Consider the following 15,049-nt stretch of genomic DNA (forward strand, 5'->3'; position numbering starts at 1 on the left):
TAGAAATGTATAGATATATTACATATAAACCAGGGATAAAACATTATCAGTTTTATTCAAAACAGTATCACTTATACTGTCACCCATAGAAGGGTAATTTAATGCCAAAATATAGCCTAGATTATAGCAGATTAGATAAATATACATAATTCCACTATCTTCTAGAAAAATTATTGTGGATTGGCAAATCAAATGGAAAAAGTGAATAAGCAGATCCAAGATCACCTGAAAACGGTTAGTTTCTTATAGAGATTCAGTACAACCTATGTTTATTAAATAATTGCTAGCAGACTACACCAAAATGAAACTAGGAAACCATATATTAACTTGAATAGTTTATCAGTTGGTCACATTGATAAATGACTTATATTAAAAGTATGTAATGCTTGACAGTAAACAATGCCCAATCAGTACATTAAACAGAAATTGATGATAATATCTATTTCTTAAAATAGTCTCATGTATTAATTGGTGTTAAACAACTTAGCGCTACAAACAGGAATCAAAAAGAAACAAGGACTAATTGTGGAAAGGACTTTGAACTTTTCCTTCTGAAAAAAAAAAGTGTACATGACTACGATATAGCTTATTAGTTCCTTTGCAATATGACTCATTTTATATGGCATGAGAAAAAAAGATGATCTAAAGATCTCAACTTTCTGGAAGTCAACTCAAAAGATGAATGAAACTACTATTTTTGGACTTTATAGTATGGAACAGAACTCCCTTTATAATAAAAACAAAATCATAATTTTTTCAAAGGTTCAGGCACTTTGCAGCAAACTGCTGCCATTCTAGAAAAACTGATATGAAGAAATAATTTTATAGTGTAAATATTTAAACGCAAATCTTATCATTACACTCAACAAAGAAGTGAGAGGTGTCTTACATGTATAAAATATTTCATTCTGACAAACGCACATTGAATCACCTTGCAGAGAAGGCAGTCAGAAGGGCTGCAGAGCTTCCATGACAGGGCTCATTGGCTGGTCTCCTAGAGCCAGAGCGGGAAACTTGGAGGCTTCGCAGGTCTTTTCTCTTTGCACTGTTACCATGTAAAAGCCATTCTTACTTTGCAGCCCAGACAACCTGGCTTTGGCTTTGGGCCGTAGTGTTTATTTTTGTTTGGTTTTTTGTTTGTTTGTTTTTAGATATATTTTTAATGATTTCAGAGAGGAAAGGAGAGGGAAAGCATCAATGATGAGGGAGAACCATTTATCAGATGCCTCCTGCACGCCCCCTTCTGGGGATTGAGTCCACAACCCAGGCATGTGCCCTTGACTGGAATCGAACCCAGGAACTTTCAGTCTGTAGGCTGACGCTCCATCCACTGAGCCAAACCAACTAGGGCAGAGCTGTAGTTTTGCCTACCCCTGATCAACAGCCATTTGACATCATACAACATTTTGTAAATCATTTTCTTTTAGGTGAAGATGATCTCAGAATGAGTATCTGTAGGGACTCATATATGTGCTTAAAGACTTCTGTAATAAATGTGCCCTGCCACAACCTTAGCGTTACCTCTGCAAACTCCGTTTAAAAGTGATGACCTGCAGATCTGACACGCCAGAAGTTTGAGAAGCTTTATGACAACTCTGTGACTATTTGAATTACCAATGACTGGATCTAGTTTATTGTGCTCTTTAAAGCAATGAAGAGGTCTTGTTAATGAGGGCTGAAAGGAACCACGAGCAAACTGTGATCTGTGGGTGGTATTGGGATATTGCTAGCTACTGAGCTAACCAGAGTGGGGCGATTGTAGGTCACTCACATGCCTGTAATTGAATTTCTTGAGTCAGGTTTTAGGGTTTTTCTAGTAGGAGATATTCCTGTGATAATTTTCCACACCAGTTACCAATCAAAACAGGTAGTACTTTGAAGGTCTTGTGAAAAAATACTAGATATTTGAAGTGTAATTAGAATGGAAGTCAATATTGCTTCTCCAAATGGCTGTGTGCACCAACAGCAGAAATTCTGTTTAAATTCTTTAGTGATCTGCCTTTTCCTTAGCTGCTCCGACTGCCTACTAGAAGCTGATGTTTGATGAAACCTGTTACCCCTTATGTTATCCACTTTTCCGGCAATGATGTCAAGGTTTCATTCCCCAAAGTGAAAGTTTATGGTCCAAAGCAGATGAAAGCCCTCAGGACAGAGGACCCAGTGCATGCTCTTCCTCTCTCCTGAGCGCGCCCTGGCCTTCCCCACCCCGTTCTTTCCCCAGGGGGCTCCCTCTCTCTGGAGCAGCAGTCGCCAACCTTTCGGACCTCGTGGACCACTGGTGGTCCGCTGCTCTGGTGCACACCCTAGCCTTTTCCCTCTTTTTCCTCCAGGCATATTCCCTCTGCCTTTCTTTTTCTCAAGCTCCAAGGGCCCTTCTTTTGCTTCTATAACTTGTTTCCTGAACCATGCAGGGCAGATGGCTCACTTCTTCTATCTCTGTGACTTTCTAAATAAACTTTTGCTTATATTTGAGTCTTGGCCCTGAGTTTTTTCTTAGCCAGAAATGAAGTTTGGCCACTAACGCTATAAAGAAACTGAGGTGGTGTATTAATAAATGTACTGGTCTGCTCAGAGTGCTGATTTGTGCCAGTTTACAATTGTCTACCTCTTCGTTTTTGCTGGAAATTAAGGTTACTAAGGGTTAAGAATTCTACTCAATGTAAGTAAATTAAAATACTAGAAACAATAAAGAGGGGCAGCAATCTTGAAAGGTCTGAAAGGAATGAAAGACATGCTTTTGTTAAAGAAAAAAGGAGAGTGATTTTGTCCCAAAGTAGCTGTTTAGAGGCTGTTTAAAGGTCGCTCCAGATGAGAAAGGGGGCATTGAAGACAAAGACTTGGATGGCTACACAAAGTGGTAAAGGGTCTAAGGTGGGGAAGGGGGCCGAAGGGGTGGAGAGAGGGGAGAGTATCTTATTCATGTGGTCAGGCTGGCTAAGATGGAATGCATTTACATATTTTTTATTTATTTAAATGAGCTCAATAGTGTATGGATGCAAAATTAGAAGTTGAAATTCTCGATTAAAAGAATAAAGTTGCTTTTGGTCTGTTGGTCTGTTCTTAATAAGACACTATAATTATTGTCATTTTGGTTACATGGGTAATAAAGCATTGTTTCACAGTGACCTGTGACCTTATTTAATTAAGAGTTAAAATCTTTTGACAACTTCCCCAAATCAAATTCTAAATGAGTCATTTTTGACTTCTGACCGAGATTTCCCAGAGAGTCCCTGAAAAATCTCCAAAAATCTGTTCTTTTATGTGTAAAAAGAGCAATGCTAAACTAATTAGGTTTATTTGATATGTTAAATTACATAGCAAGCACTGTCAAATAAGAAGTGATGCTTAACCTTCCTTAGCCTATATTTGTATGGGTATATATTATTAATATAAGTTGTTCAGAAATTGTATGAAATTTCTAGAACCTTTTCATTGTCATAGCTGTCCATGACATAGCCTGGCATAATGTGATCAGTCATGACCCCAGTTATCTTAAAATGCTGAATGTCACGGAAACAATCAAATTTCTTGGTCAAGCCAGGCCAGCGTGGCTCAGTGTTGAGCAACGACCCACGAACCAAGAGGTCAAAGTTCAGTTCCTGGTCAGGGCACATGCCTGGGTTGCAGGCTTGATCCTCAGTAGGGGGCATGCAGGAATCAGCCAATCAATGATTCTCTCTCATCATTGATGTTTCTAACTCTCTCCCCCTTCCTCTCTCTGAAATCAATAAAATTAAATTAAAAAAAAACCTTTTCTTGTCAATTATGTTATAATGAACTCTCATCAGATCTTCAACTACGGTCATTTTAAACCTTTTGTCATTCACAGATATTATTTTACTCTGATATTTTTCTGAAAATTTATAATCAGCTATAGGCTTCATCTTCAACAAAACAAGTTCAGAGACTATAGCAGGTACACGGGGTGCAGGCTTCTGACGTCACTGCTCGTGTAGCTTTGAGATCACACCGCTAGCCTGAATAACGATTTCTAGAACTAATGGAGAAGCTCATGGGTTCATAAATCTGCTAACCCCACGTTAAGAAAGACCTGGATTTATCACATGAGACTGAGTAGACTGACAAAGAATACTTATGATTTCTTCTATGACTTTTGCTGGGAGTGCTGCTGTTTCTTTAATGTCCTATTTTCCAGATTTAAAGAACCCCTTTACTCTTAAGCTACCTAAACTTACAGAATTTAGATGATATCTTTGTAAACAAAAATGAAACATTTATTTTTTCTCCTTGTCTGATTCCCTCCAAAATTTGGAGACTTTTATTGAATATTCTTATTTTTATGGCAATATAGTTATTTGATTATGTTTAGTAAGAATTGATTCTCCTTGTAACAGGACACAATCGGAAACACTGGTGATATTGCCAAGGCTTTGACTAGAATATCATATTTGAGAAGATGTGCAGAGAAGAGGCTATAACTAGTTTTAAGGAACTAAGGTTGCTTTCAAAGCTCTCCTAGAAAACTGGCCTGGCACCTTTACAGGGCTCCCACCCTTACAGGTGAGTAAGGAAGGCCACTTCATGGCCGGCCCAGGAAGCTCAGAATATTCTGGGGACCCTGAGAAGGAGGAATTAATCTAAATCTGCAGGTACTTGCATGTGAAGTGTGATGGTGAGTTCTTGGCTTGGCTTCCTAGTCTTGAGGCTTTAAAAATTCCAATCTGAGATTCCCAATAAAAATTCCAGCAAAACAAACTTTAAAAGGATTATTTCATCAATTATTATTCTTGTTGCACTTAAATAAACAATCAGGCCAAGTTTGGTGAGACTAGACTTGTTTTGCAAACAAAAACAGTCTTACCCTGATTATCTCTGATAAAAATGAGAGTGATCATAGAGAGAAATTGTGTTTCAGTGGAACACTAGATTCTAGCCCTGTTCATTCTCTTTGAGTTGTTTTCACCTGTTTGTGAGCTGGATTTTACCATCTTGCGCATTTTGTCAGTAATTAACATTTCTAATTTTCTTCTTGACTTGGCATTACTAACAACTAAAATTGCCTTTTTCCAGAAGCCCTGCAAGCTGAAGCTGGACGACTTGCTATAACTTTAAAGGATTTATGACTGCAAAGGTCCACACCACTCAGGACGTGCACCAGGACATGGTTCTGTGAGCTCCAGGAAATAACCATGTGAGACTGCCACTACCATGTTACCCCACCATCCAAAGACACTTCAAGACCAACATCTAGAAATCCTTTGGACTGCCCCTCTGGGCTCAAAAACTGAGTTTATAATCTGCTCCAACTACTAATTTTTGTTTTTCCTTTTGTTTCTCTGTAAATCTATGTCTTTTCCTTTGCAGATCTCTAACCTCCCAACTTCTAACACAGATCGCTCCACAGCCACCAACTCAGCTTCTGGTCTGTTAAACTTCTTGGGAGGTTTTAGACGGGAAGAGAAGGGGTGCAGACTACACCACTGTGGCATAGGAATTATTTTGAGCTGAAGGCATTTGGGAATCAGTAGATGTAGGAAGAAGTCCTTTTTTCTGATATTCCTTCATCTGACTATTACTAGAACCTTCCAAAAGAACTCAACTGTCATAAATCCTCTCATTTCGTACCACGCCTGAACAGACATTGCCACAAAACTATTTTGACTCCATCTATTCTCCTAAGGGCCCATTATCTTTCCTAAAAGTTATTTGTTTTCCTGTAAGTGTCGTTTCTCCCCCTCCCCTTTCCCTATTAAGTCCCAAATTCTGCCTGGAGTCACATTTTTCTCTTAACTCCCCTGTAGGTATGTGAACAAGAGCCTGCCTTTCCCCTCTCCCGCAGGAGGAACTGAGACCAGTGGCCTACTCACATAACCTCAGCACTACTGGCAACTTATTCCCATCCAGCAACCACAGTTAAACATTAAAATTAACGTTTCCTTCTTGAACAAAGTGTAACAATTTAAAAAGCAGCATTGAATTTTTCCAGTTAGATAGTTCATAACCATTCTTTTTTTCTTTCTTCTTCTCTATTTTATAACTCCCCCCCCCCTTCCCCCACCCCATGGGCTTAAGTACTTTTAGCCAAATTGTGGTCATTATTTCCAAATGTTTACATTATAGTGAACAAGCTGTAATTTTAGACACTAAAAACAAAAACAAAAAAAAACAAGACAAAGTGATCAAACTAATTATATTATGGCACTGATACGATGTAAGATGTAAGACAGAGGTAGATCTGCAAATCGCCATATAGCTGCAAATTCCAATATAACTGGTTCTCCTTGAAACTTCAGTTTTACACAAATGTTTATCCAGTAGCACATCATAATCCATGGGTTAAAGGAGTTTCTTCAGTCATGTAAATGTGGAATTGAGAGCTAAAACTGCACACTTAGCAACCAGTAATTTTTTTTTCAAGAGCAAAGTAATATGGAACCCATAAAACTCACAAGAAAACCTTAAAGTAAATCATTAGACACTTTTAGGGGCACTGGCTAAATTCAGGTGTTTGCATTAAAATAGAACTTCGTTTCGGCAGGCATTTAAAGACTTTCATGTACTGTATACCTGAAATTTGGGTCTTTTGATTTTCATTGACTCACACCTCTTCTTAGTATTACTAAGAAAAACCTTTTAGTGTAGGGAAAGGCCAGATTAACAGTCCTGGAAATTTTGCAGGAAGGTTTTTTTTTATAGAATTCTGCTAAACCAAATACCACTGTTTGGGGTCCTCATTTGTAGATTATTCACACAAGTGTTTTTCCAGTTAATGATCAATTTATATAATATCACAAAGATTAAAGAGATCACTTCAGGTGGTGGCAATGTTTCATGCAAGTACCAAGGTGGGGAGGAGTAGGCAGAATGACCAATCTGATGAACACAACCACCTTTCACCTAGTTTTCCCTTAAAAAAAAAAAAAAGTCTAATTGCTTTCAATTTTCTGAAGTGAAAATGGCAGCATAAGAAAAATATTAAAATGTGCAAGCAAACTGCCTCTTTCACATCCATAAAATATTGTTTTCTAAAATATAATGTGCTGTAGGGCTCACAGATGAGCACCTTTTGCATCAGGTGATATGCAAACAAACCATTATTTGCTCAGTAGGAAACAGGCTTGTTTTGTTGCTTTTTGTACACTCTAGTTAACAAGAAGTCTTCTAAGAAAATAAAGGGAAGGGAGCAGGGTAGTAAGCCAACCCTGTAACGCCCATCCAGAATCCTAGAAGGAAAAAAGCCATTGACATAAAGGCGATTTAGCAAATATCCTGAAGGTCAGCAGTATTTCCAAATACTACCTGTGGCACAGATACAATGCCTTGGGTATGCTAATACTTAGGCTGTTAAAAAGAGAGCCACGTGGGGCAAAAACTAACTTGGAAAATGAAAGAGACTGGATTTAGTCCCCTTTTGCTAAACACATGTGAAATATTTCACAGCTGTCTTCACAACAGAAACAAAGGTCTTTGAAAAATTGGCCATAATGTCACAAGTCGCCCACTGGTGTGCTTCTCCAGTGAGGTGCTGGACAACTTTAGTCCATAACTGATGGTTGAAATGCTCATTCAACAAACTGCTCTGAAGGGCCCCTCTCAGGGTGTGCTCCCGATAACCTTAATCTGACTTTAATACTGCAGCACCTCCATCTCCCAGTGTTTAGCAGCATCATCATTAAGGATGTGCCTCTGTTTCTATATAGATTCTTTATGCAGAAGTATATCTTGAAGGAAAAGTACAAAAGGCAATGGTGTGGAACAAATGGAAGTCATTAAAAAATGTAAGATGGCTGACAGCCTAGGTAGCTGCACACGAAATGTAGCCAGAAGTCAGAATCTTGTGGGAAAAGAAATAACAGTCTTATGGGCTGTGTGCTGGAACTGTTTAGTTTCATGTTTTCCTAAGGCACGACCACAGTTGTGTTACATTTATGTTTTGGCAAGTGTTTTTCTAGCAAGAGGGTCATAAAAGTAGGTGTAATCATCTGCCTAATGGCATGATAAGGACGATAGCATTTGGACTAAAACTAAGGCCAGTAGGTGAAGAAAAAGGATAAAATTTGCATTGGTTTTAAATTTGTACTAAGGCTACTTACTGAATACTGGAAAAATGACAGAAGTGGCTAACACCTTTGCATAAGAAAATGTTTCCTTTTGAAGCTGTAGCTCAGGATTTCATCTGGGATAATGAAACCATGTGGTAAAAACACTCTGGATTTTATAATAATGAATAAGCAAGAAGTCATAAAAATGCTAAATGGTGTAGACTACAAATATGGTGATACATGAATAAAGGGGATCAAATAGAATTTTAAAATCCAGACAGGTGTTATGTTTGTGAAAAGAGATACAATTTGTCATAATTCAAATCCAAATTAGAACTGGCTGCTTTACAATGAGATTTCACTGCTGTTTTTCAGCACTTTAACTTTAGGGAGTTCTGTTACAAGTTCAAGTAAGTTAGAGCTGTTCTCAAACCTGAAATGAAGGAGCAGGTATTCTAATAAGCTTTATGTAAATAGGATCCTGGTCGTTTGGCTCTAGGTAACCCAACACATTTCTCTGGGCGTAACCATGGCCTCTCTGAAAACTGGAAAATATTGCATAATCTAAAAAGTCAAAGTATAATGACATTCACTGGTAACTTCACATAAATTATGCTAGGAGGATGGAATACGGGTAGACCAGACCACCAATCATGTTTTCCTAGCCATAAAAACAGTAACAAACTTAAAGATCTGCATAGATCAAAGGAAACTGAACAACCACCTTTAACTGTCTGGGGATACAACATTGGATAGGTGTCCTCAGAGCCTTCATAAAGGTTGCAAGATGACCCTCCTACTCTGACTGACTGTGGCTAAACACAGACAAGCCAGAGCTGGGATGTGATAACCCAATGGCAGGTCTGAGCTTGCTCATGACACACTCTGAGTAGCACAGAGGCAGCAGTGAAAAACTACCAGAATCCCACTGATAGCTCTTTTTCTTCCTTTTTTTAACCTTGGAAAACCATCCATGAGGCTACTTTGACAAAAATATAAATCAAGGCTGACACAGGTAAGGGCTGGCTTATAGCTGGCCATCTGGACATGGGGTTTGCCAGTCTAGCTGTTTTCATTATTTAACCAAATATTAAGAAAAGTATAGTTCACATGCAACCCTTGTCAAAAAAGAGGAAATGGTAAATTTCCTGTTATAAGCACAAACTGTTAACCTGTTATGACAATCCCAATTTTTCTGGCATTCAAGTATATATAGATATATCGTGTATGTTTCTTTTTAAACATCTTAGGGTGAGGAGGAGGACAAATGAAATAATGACATAAGCTAAACATCCAACAAGCCCCATTCCTCATTCTCTGTGTGGCGGACAGTGTTAGTCAGAAAGCCACTTGTTTGCTGTGACAGTCCTGATATATTTGAACATGTAGATCTTTAAGGATTTCCTTATTCGTTTGGCTGGGCCTATGGTAGGTGCTTTTTTGTTTTCTTGGTGGAATAATTCATCAGTGCTTTCTGAGAGGCTCAATCAGGATCATTGGCCAGATTCCGAAGAGAAACTGTTTGGAAACAAGTTGGAACAAAATGAAAGAAGATAAAAGTGTTCCATATATATCATCCCTGAAAAATGAGAAAGAACCCGTGGGCTATGAATGCAGTGCTTGGTAGGTTTGCTCGTTATTGTCCTGGTAGTAGTACCTGAGCACAGCATACTTTTTCCAGGCTTGCAACAGATCTCAGAAACTATGTTCATTTAATGTATTTAAATGTATTAAACATCTACTTTGTCAAGCATGGAGCTGGGCATTAAAATCATCTCAGATCCTGAAAACAACTTTGCAATGTAGCTATTAACAGGTCCATTTTATTGTTGAAGAACTAAGTCTTTTAAAGGGAAGAATCTTGCCCAAGGTCACAGAGCAGTAAGTGGGAGAGCATCTGGTTCCAAAACCTGTACTCACTCCATGACCTCCATCCCACCTACTTCCTCCATCCCATCTTCTCAATATCCCCCTCTCCCAAGACACTCACGCTATGAAGTGGACTTACCTTCACTTTTGGCCTATATCGCAGGTAAAGTGTTCTTGTGTATATACTGAAAGAAAAGGGGAGGGAGAAAGCTCTTCAGACTGATTTTTAATCCATGCAAACTGGCATACTGACAAATTTAACCATAGTGCCTATGTATATATAAAGAACAAGCAACATTGGTATATCTTTTGTTCTCTTGGCAACCATTTTTTTGAGCACCTACTCTGTGCAGAGCACTTGGCAAGATGCTAGGGGAAACAGAGAAATGATCAGCTCTCAGACTGTGACTGTAGAATGTTTGCAGTTTAATAGGGAGCATTTCATTCATGCTTTATAGGATTCATATCACAATTGCCAGTGTCATCTTTGAAGATATATGGTAGTAAGTGTTAAAGTAGAGTATTCTTTTTTTGTTGTTTTGTTCATTCTTACCTGAGGATATTTTTTCCATTGATTTTTAGAGAGAGTGGAAGGGATGGAAGGAAGGAGAGAGAGAGAGAGAGAGACATTGATGTAAGGGAGACACATTGATTGGTTGCCTCCTGCACCCACCCCAACCAGGGCCAGGGATTGAACCTGCAACCCAGGTACATGCCCTTGACTGGGAATCGAACCCGAGACCCTTTGGTGGGCAGGTCGACATGCTAACCACTGAGCAAACTGGCCAGGGCTAACGTAGAGTATTCTTATAATATTTTGAAAATGGTTATATCAGCTCTACAGGTTTCCAATACAGGTATAAAATAAACACGAAGGCAATGGAGCCCTTTTCATAGTATCCTTTAAAATAAGTCACCTCTGAAGATATCAGAGTCTAAAATCAGTACATACAACAAAGGTAAAGTTAAATTTACCCCTAAAATTTCATTAAACTTTCCATAACATACAGCATACATAGTTTTTTGTATAGTACACTATTTAAATGTATTTCAACAGTAATATACAGACTATCATGTGTGCATATGCAAGCCATAATTTTATAGTATGAAAAATTTTATCTTTTAAACAAGGGAAGAAAAGGTGAAAGAGCATGTATAGTTGAATTTGTGTAATTTAATGTGGCCATAGTGTCACTGTACCCCAAGCCAGAACTGTAAAGAGGAACATCAAATATTATGAAGAATACTCTACTCTCTTAAAATATAACCCCTCTGACAGTGTTTCGGATATTAATCTCTAAAAGAAAGCTGCCACCTTTTTCCTTTTCTTTAGGAAAGAGTCCTGGACTGAGGCAGAGAAGCCCTGGATTCCAACCCTTGCTCTTACCTCACCACTGCCAACTTTTAAGTAGCTACACTAGTGGGGCAAGCACTGGACCCAGAGCTTTCTACACATTTCATCCTTAAACAACCTACTAGGTGGGCATTATTATTCCTGTTTTGCATATGAGAAATGATCTCAGAAAGGTCAAATATTCCTTTCAATGTGCCACAGCTAGTAAATGCTAGAAGTAGGACTTGAATTCAGGTTCTAACTCTAACCGTTAGCCAATATATTATATTCTAGCTGGCCAGTGACCTTGACCTTGAGCAAATGACCTTGCTGCCTCAGTTTGCTTCACCATCAAATGAAGAAGTTAAATTAGATGTTTTCCAAGGTTTCCTAGGTTGTTTTGTGGAGACAGAAAAACTCTGGAATCAAATCCAGGCAATGACACTAAGATCATGTGTGAAGTACTTGACTTTTCTGAGCTTGTCTTTCCTCAAGTATAAAATAATACGTGTCTTATAGCACTGTCATAGGATTAAAGGAGGTAATATACATCAAGTGCCTACCCCAGATGAGGTTCTGAGCTTAAAATTCAAACTTTTTATTATGGAAAATTTAAACCATAAACAAAAGTACCTATTACATTAAGTTGCTAAAAAATCTTATCTTCTCATATTTGCAGCATCTGTAATGATGTTTCCTTTTATACTCCTGATACTGGTTATTTATGGTTTTCCCCTTTTCTTCTTGTTGAATCTTACCAGCTATATCACTTATTAAGTTATTATACCTCAGCTCCAAATCCACCCTTCTATATTCTGTTTGTGATTCAGGAGCTGAGACTACAAACCGTACTTCTGCATTGACAATTGTTCCCTCATAGGCTCTGCTTAGAGAGGGCATTCAAGAGAGATTGCAAAGCCAGAGGAGAAAGAAGGGACTTCTTCCATCCTGTTTTATTGTGATGAGTGGCTGTTGACTTGTGGTTCCTGTGAACAGTATCTCAACAACACTTCCTCACTGTGGCAGCAGGACTTTGTAGCAGCAGTCCCTTCTTCAGAGGCCTGGGGCCCAGCCTGGGGTCTCTCCTCTGAGCTCAGAAACCAGCACCAGCTGAGAAGTGTCTTCTCTTCAGACTTGAGTTTGGAGACCTGAAATTCTTCAATACTCCTCCCCTCAAGAGATAGGATCTATGTCCCTCCTATTTAAATCTGTGACTTTGACCAGCAGAGTAAGGTGGAAATGAGACCATATGAACTCTGAAACTAGGTTATGAAAGGCCCTGCTACTTTTGTCTGGTTCTCTTGAGATGTCCCCTCTGGGAGAAGTCTTCTGCCAGGTATGAAGGCTGATTACACTGAGGATGAAGTCGCCCGCCCACGAGGGCAGCTCTAGTTTATAGCCACAGCTCCAAGGTAACAGCCACTATCAAATGACACCCCATATAAGTGAGCCCTCTTGTACTTCTATTCCAGTGGGAGCCTTCAGATGTCTGCAGCCTGAACTGACATCTGACACCAACCCTATGAGAGACTCCACGTGAGGACTGCCTAACTGAGCCCTTCCAAGTTCAAGACCCAAATTCAAGACAATTGTGAGCAAAATACACTGGTTTATTTTAAACTGGTAAGTTTGGGGTTGTTGTGTAACATTAGTAACTGAAATATGCTGCTCCCTCTCCCTACTTTTTTTTCCTGGAACTCCAATTAAACATATGTTAGACCCTCTCACTTCATCTTCCATTTCTCTTAACCTCAATTCCATATTTTTTGTCTCTGCTGGATTGAAGTAATTTTTTCCTGATCTGTTTTCCACTTTACTAATTCTTTCTTCAATTGAGTTTAATCTGTTATTAGTTCTGTACAGTGAGTTTAGCATTTTGGTTACTATAGTTTTCATTTCTAGAGATTCTATTTGGTTCTTTAAAAATTTTTTTTTTATTTTTTTTATTTTTTTTATTGCTTAAAGTATTACAAAGGGTATTACATATGTGTCCATTTTATCCCCCCGCCCTAGACAGTCCCCTAGCCTCCCCTATCCCCCAATGTCTTATGTCCACTGGTTATGCTTCTATGCATGCATACAAGTCCTTTAGTTGATCTCTTACCCCCCTACCTCCTGCCCCGCAACCCTCCCCGGCCTTCCTGCTGCAGTTTGACAATCTGTTTGAGGCAGCTCTGCCTCTGTATCTATTATTGTTCAAAAGTTTATAATGGTCTCTATTATCCATGAATGAGTGAGATCATGTGGTATTTTTCCTTCATTGACTGGCTTATTTCACTTAGCATAATGCTCTCCAGTTCCATCCATGACGTTGCAAATGGTAAGAGTTCCTTCCTTTTTAGAGCAGCATAGTATTCCATCATGTAGATGTACCACAGTTTTCTAATCCATTCATCTACTGATGGGCACTTAGGCTGTTTCCAGATCTTAGCTATGGTGAATTGTGCTGCTATGAACATAGGGGTGCATATATCCTTTCTGATTGGTGTTTCTGGTTTCTTGGGATATATTCCTAGAAGTGGGATCACAGGGTCAAATGGGAGTTCCATTTTCAGTTTTTTAAGGAAACTCCATACTGTCTTCCATAGTGGCTGCACCAGTCTGCATTCCCACCAGCAGTGCACAAGTGTTCCTTTTTCTCCACATCCTCTCCAGCACTTGTCGTTTGTTGATTTGTTGATGATAGCCAGTCTGACAGGTGTGAGATGGTACCTCATTGTTGTTTTGATTTGCATCTCTCGGATGGTTAGTGACTTTGAGCATGTTTTCATATGTCTCTTGGCTTTCTGAATGTCCTCTTTTGAAAGGTGTCTATTTAGGTCCTTTGCCCATTTTTTGATTGGATTGTTTATCTTCCTTTTGTTAAGTTGTATGAGTTCCCTATAAATTTTGGAGATTAGGCCCTTATCGGATATGACATTGGCAAATATGTTTTCCCACACAGTGGGTTTTCTCGTTGTTTTGTTGATGGTTTCTTTTGCTGTGCAGAAGCTTTTTATTTTGATGTAGTCCCATTTGTTCATTTTCTCTTTAGTTTCAAGTGCCCTAGGAGCTGTATCAGTGAAGAAATTGCTTCGGCATATGTCTGAGATTTTGTTGCCTTTGGATTCTTCTAGAATTTTTATAGTTTCCTGTCGTACATTTAAGTCCTTTATCCATTTTGAGTTTATTTTTGTGTATGGTGTAAGTTGGTGGTCTAGTTTCATTTTCTTGCATATATCTGTCCAATTTTCCCAGCACCATTTATTGAAGAGACTATCTTGGCTCCATTGTATGTTCTTGCCTCCTTTGTCAAATATTAATTGAGCATATTGGTTTGGGCCGATTTCTGGGCTCTCTATTCTATTCCATTGATCTATATGCCTATTCTTGTGCCAGTACCAGGCAGTTTTGAGAACAGTGGCTTTGTAATACATCTTGATATCTGGTATTGAGATCCCACCTACTTTGGTCTTTTTCAGGATTGCTGCAGCTATTTGGGGTCTTTTTTTATTCCAGATGAATTTTTGGAGAGTTCGTTCTAGATCTCTGATGGTTCTTTAAAAATTTGTTTGAAAAAGTTTCTTTTTCCTTGAACTTATTTTTAAGTTTGATTTATTTCTTCAAGCATAGAAATTGCATTATTTTTATAATCATTGATAATTCTAATATGTGATATTTTTACAGGTCTCTTTTAAAAATTTTTTAAAAATCCTTACCCAAGGATATGTTTATTGATTTTGAGAGAGAGAGAGAGAGAGATATGAAGAGAATGCAACCTAGGTAGGTACCCTGGTTTGGAATTAAACCCACAACCTTTTGGTGCATGAGACAACGCCCAACCAAATGAGCCACCTTGGGATTT

At 38.6% G+C, this 15,049-nt stretch overlaps 1 protein-coding gene across 5 annotated transcripts in view; it reads right to left on the reverse strand.

Annotated features, from left to right (window-relative positions):
* Window positions 1-50: 50 nt before the first annotated feature.
* The window catches only part of ACER3 (alkaline ceramidase 3), a 99,383-nt gene continuing 84,384 nt past the window's right edge, over window positions 51-15,049 (reverse strand). For all 5 annotated transcript variants that reach the window (XM_036324894.1, XM_036324895.1, XM_036324896.1 and 2 more), the window contains 2 exons: window positions 10,012-10,057; window positions 51-9,521 (listed from right to left, as the gene is read on the reverse strand). In XM_036324894.1, the coding sequence (XP_036180787.1) occupies window positions 9,468-9,521; window positions 10,012-10,057 (100 nt within the window). In that variant the 3' untranslated portion in view covers window positions 51-9,467. The remainder of the gene's footprint in view (window positions 9,522-10,011; window positions 10,058-15,049) is intronic.

The sequence above is a fragment of the Myotis myotis genome, unplaced genomic scaffold (genome assembly GCF_014108235.1).
Source record: "Myotis myotis isolate mMyoMyo1 unplaced genomic scaffold, mMyoMyo1.p scaffold_m19_p_10, whole genome shotgun sequence".
Classification (NCBI taxonomy): Eukaryota; Metazoa; Chordata; class Mammalia; order Chiroptera; family Vespertilionidae; genus Myotis; species Myotis myotis.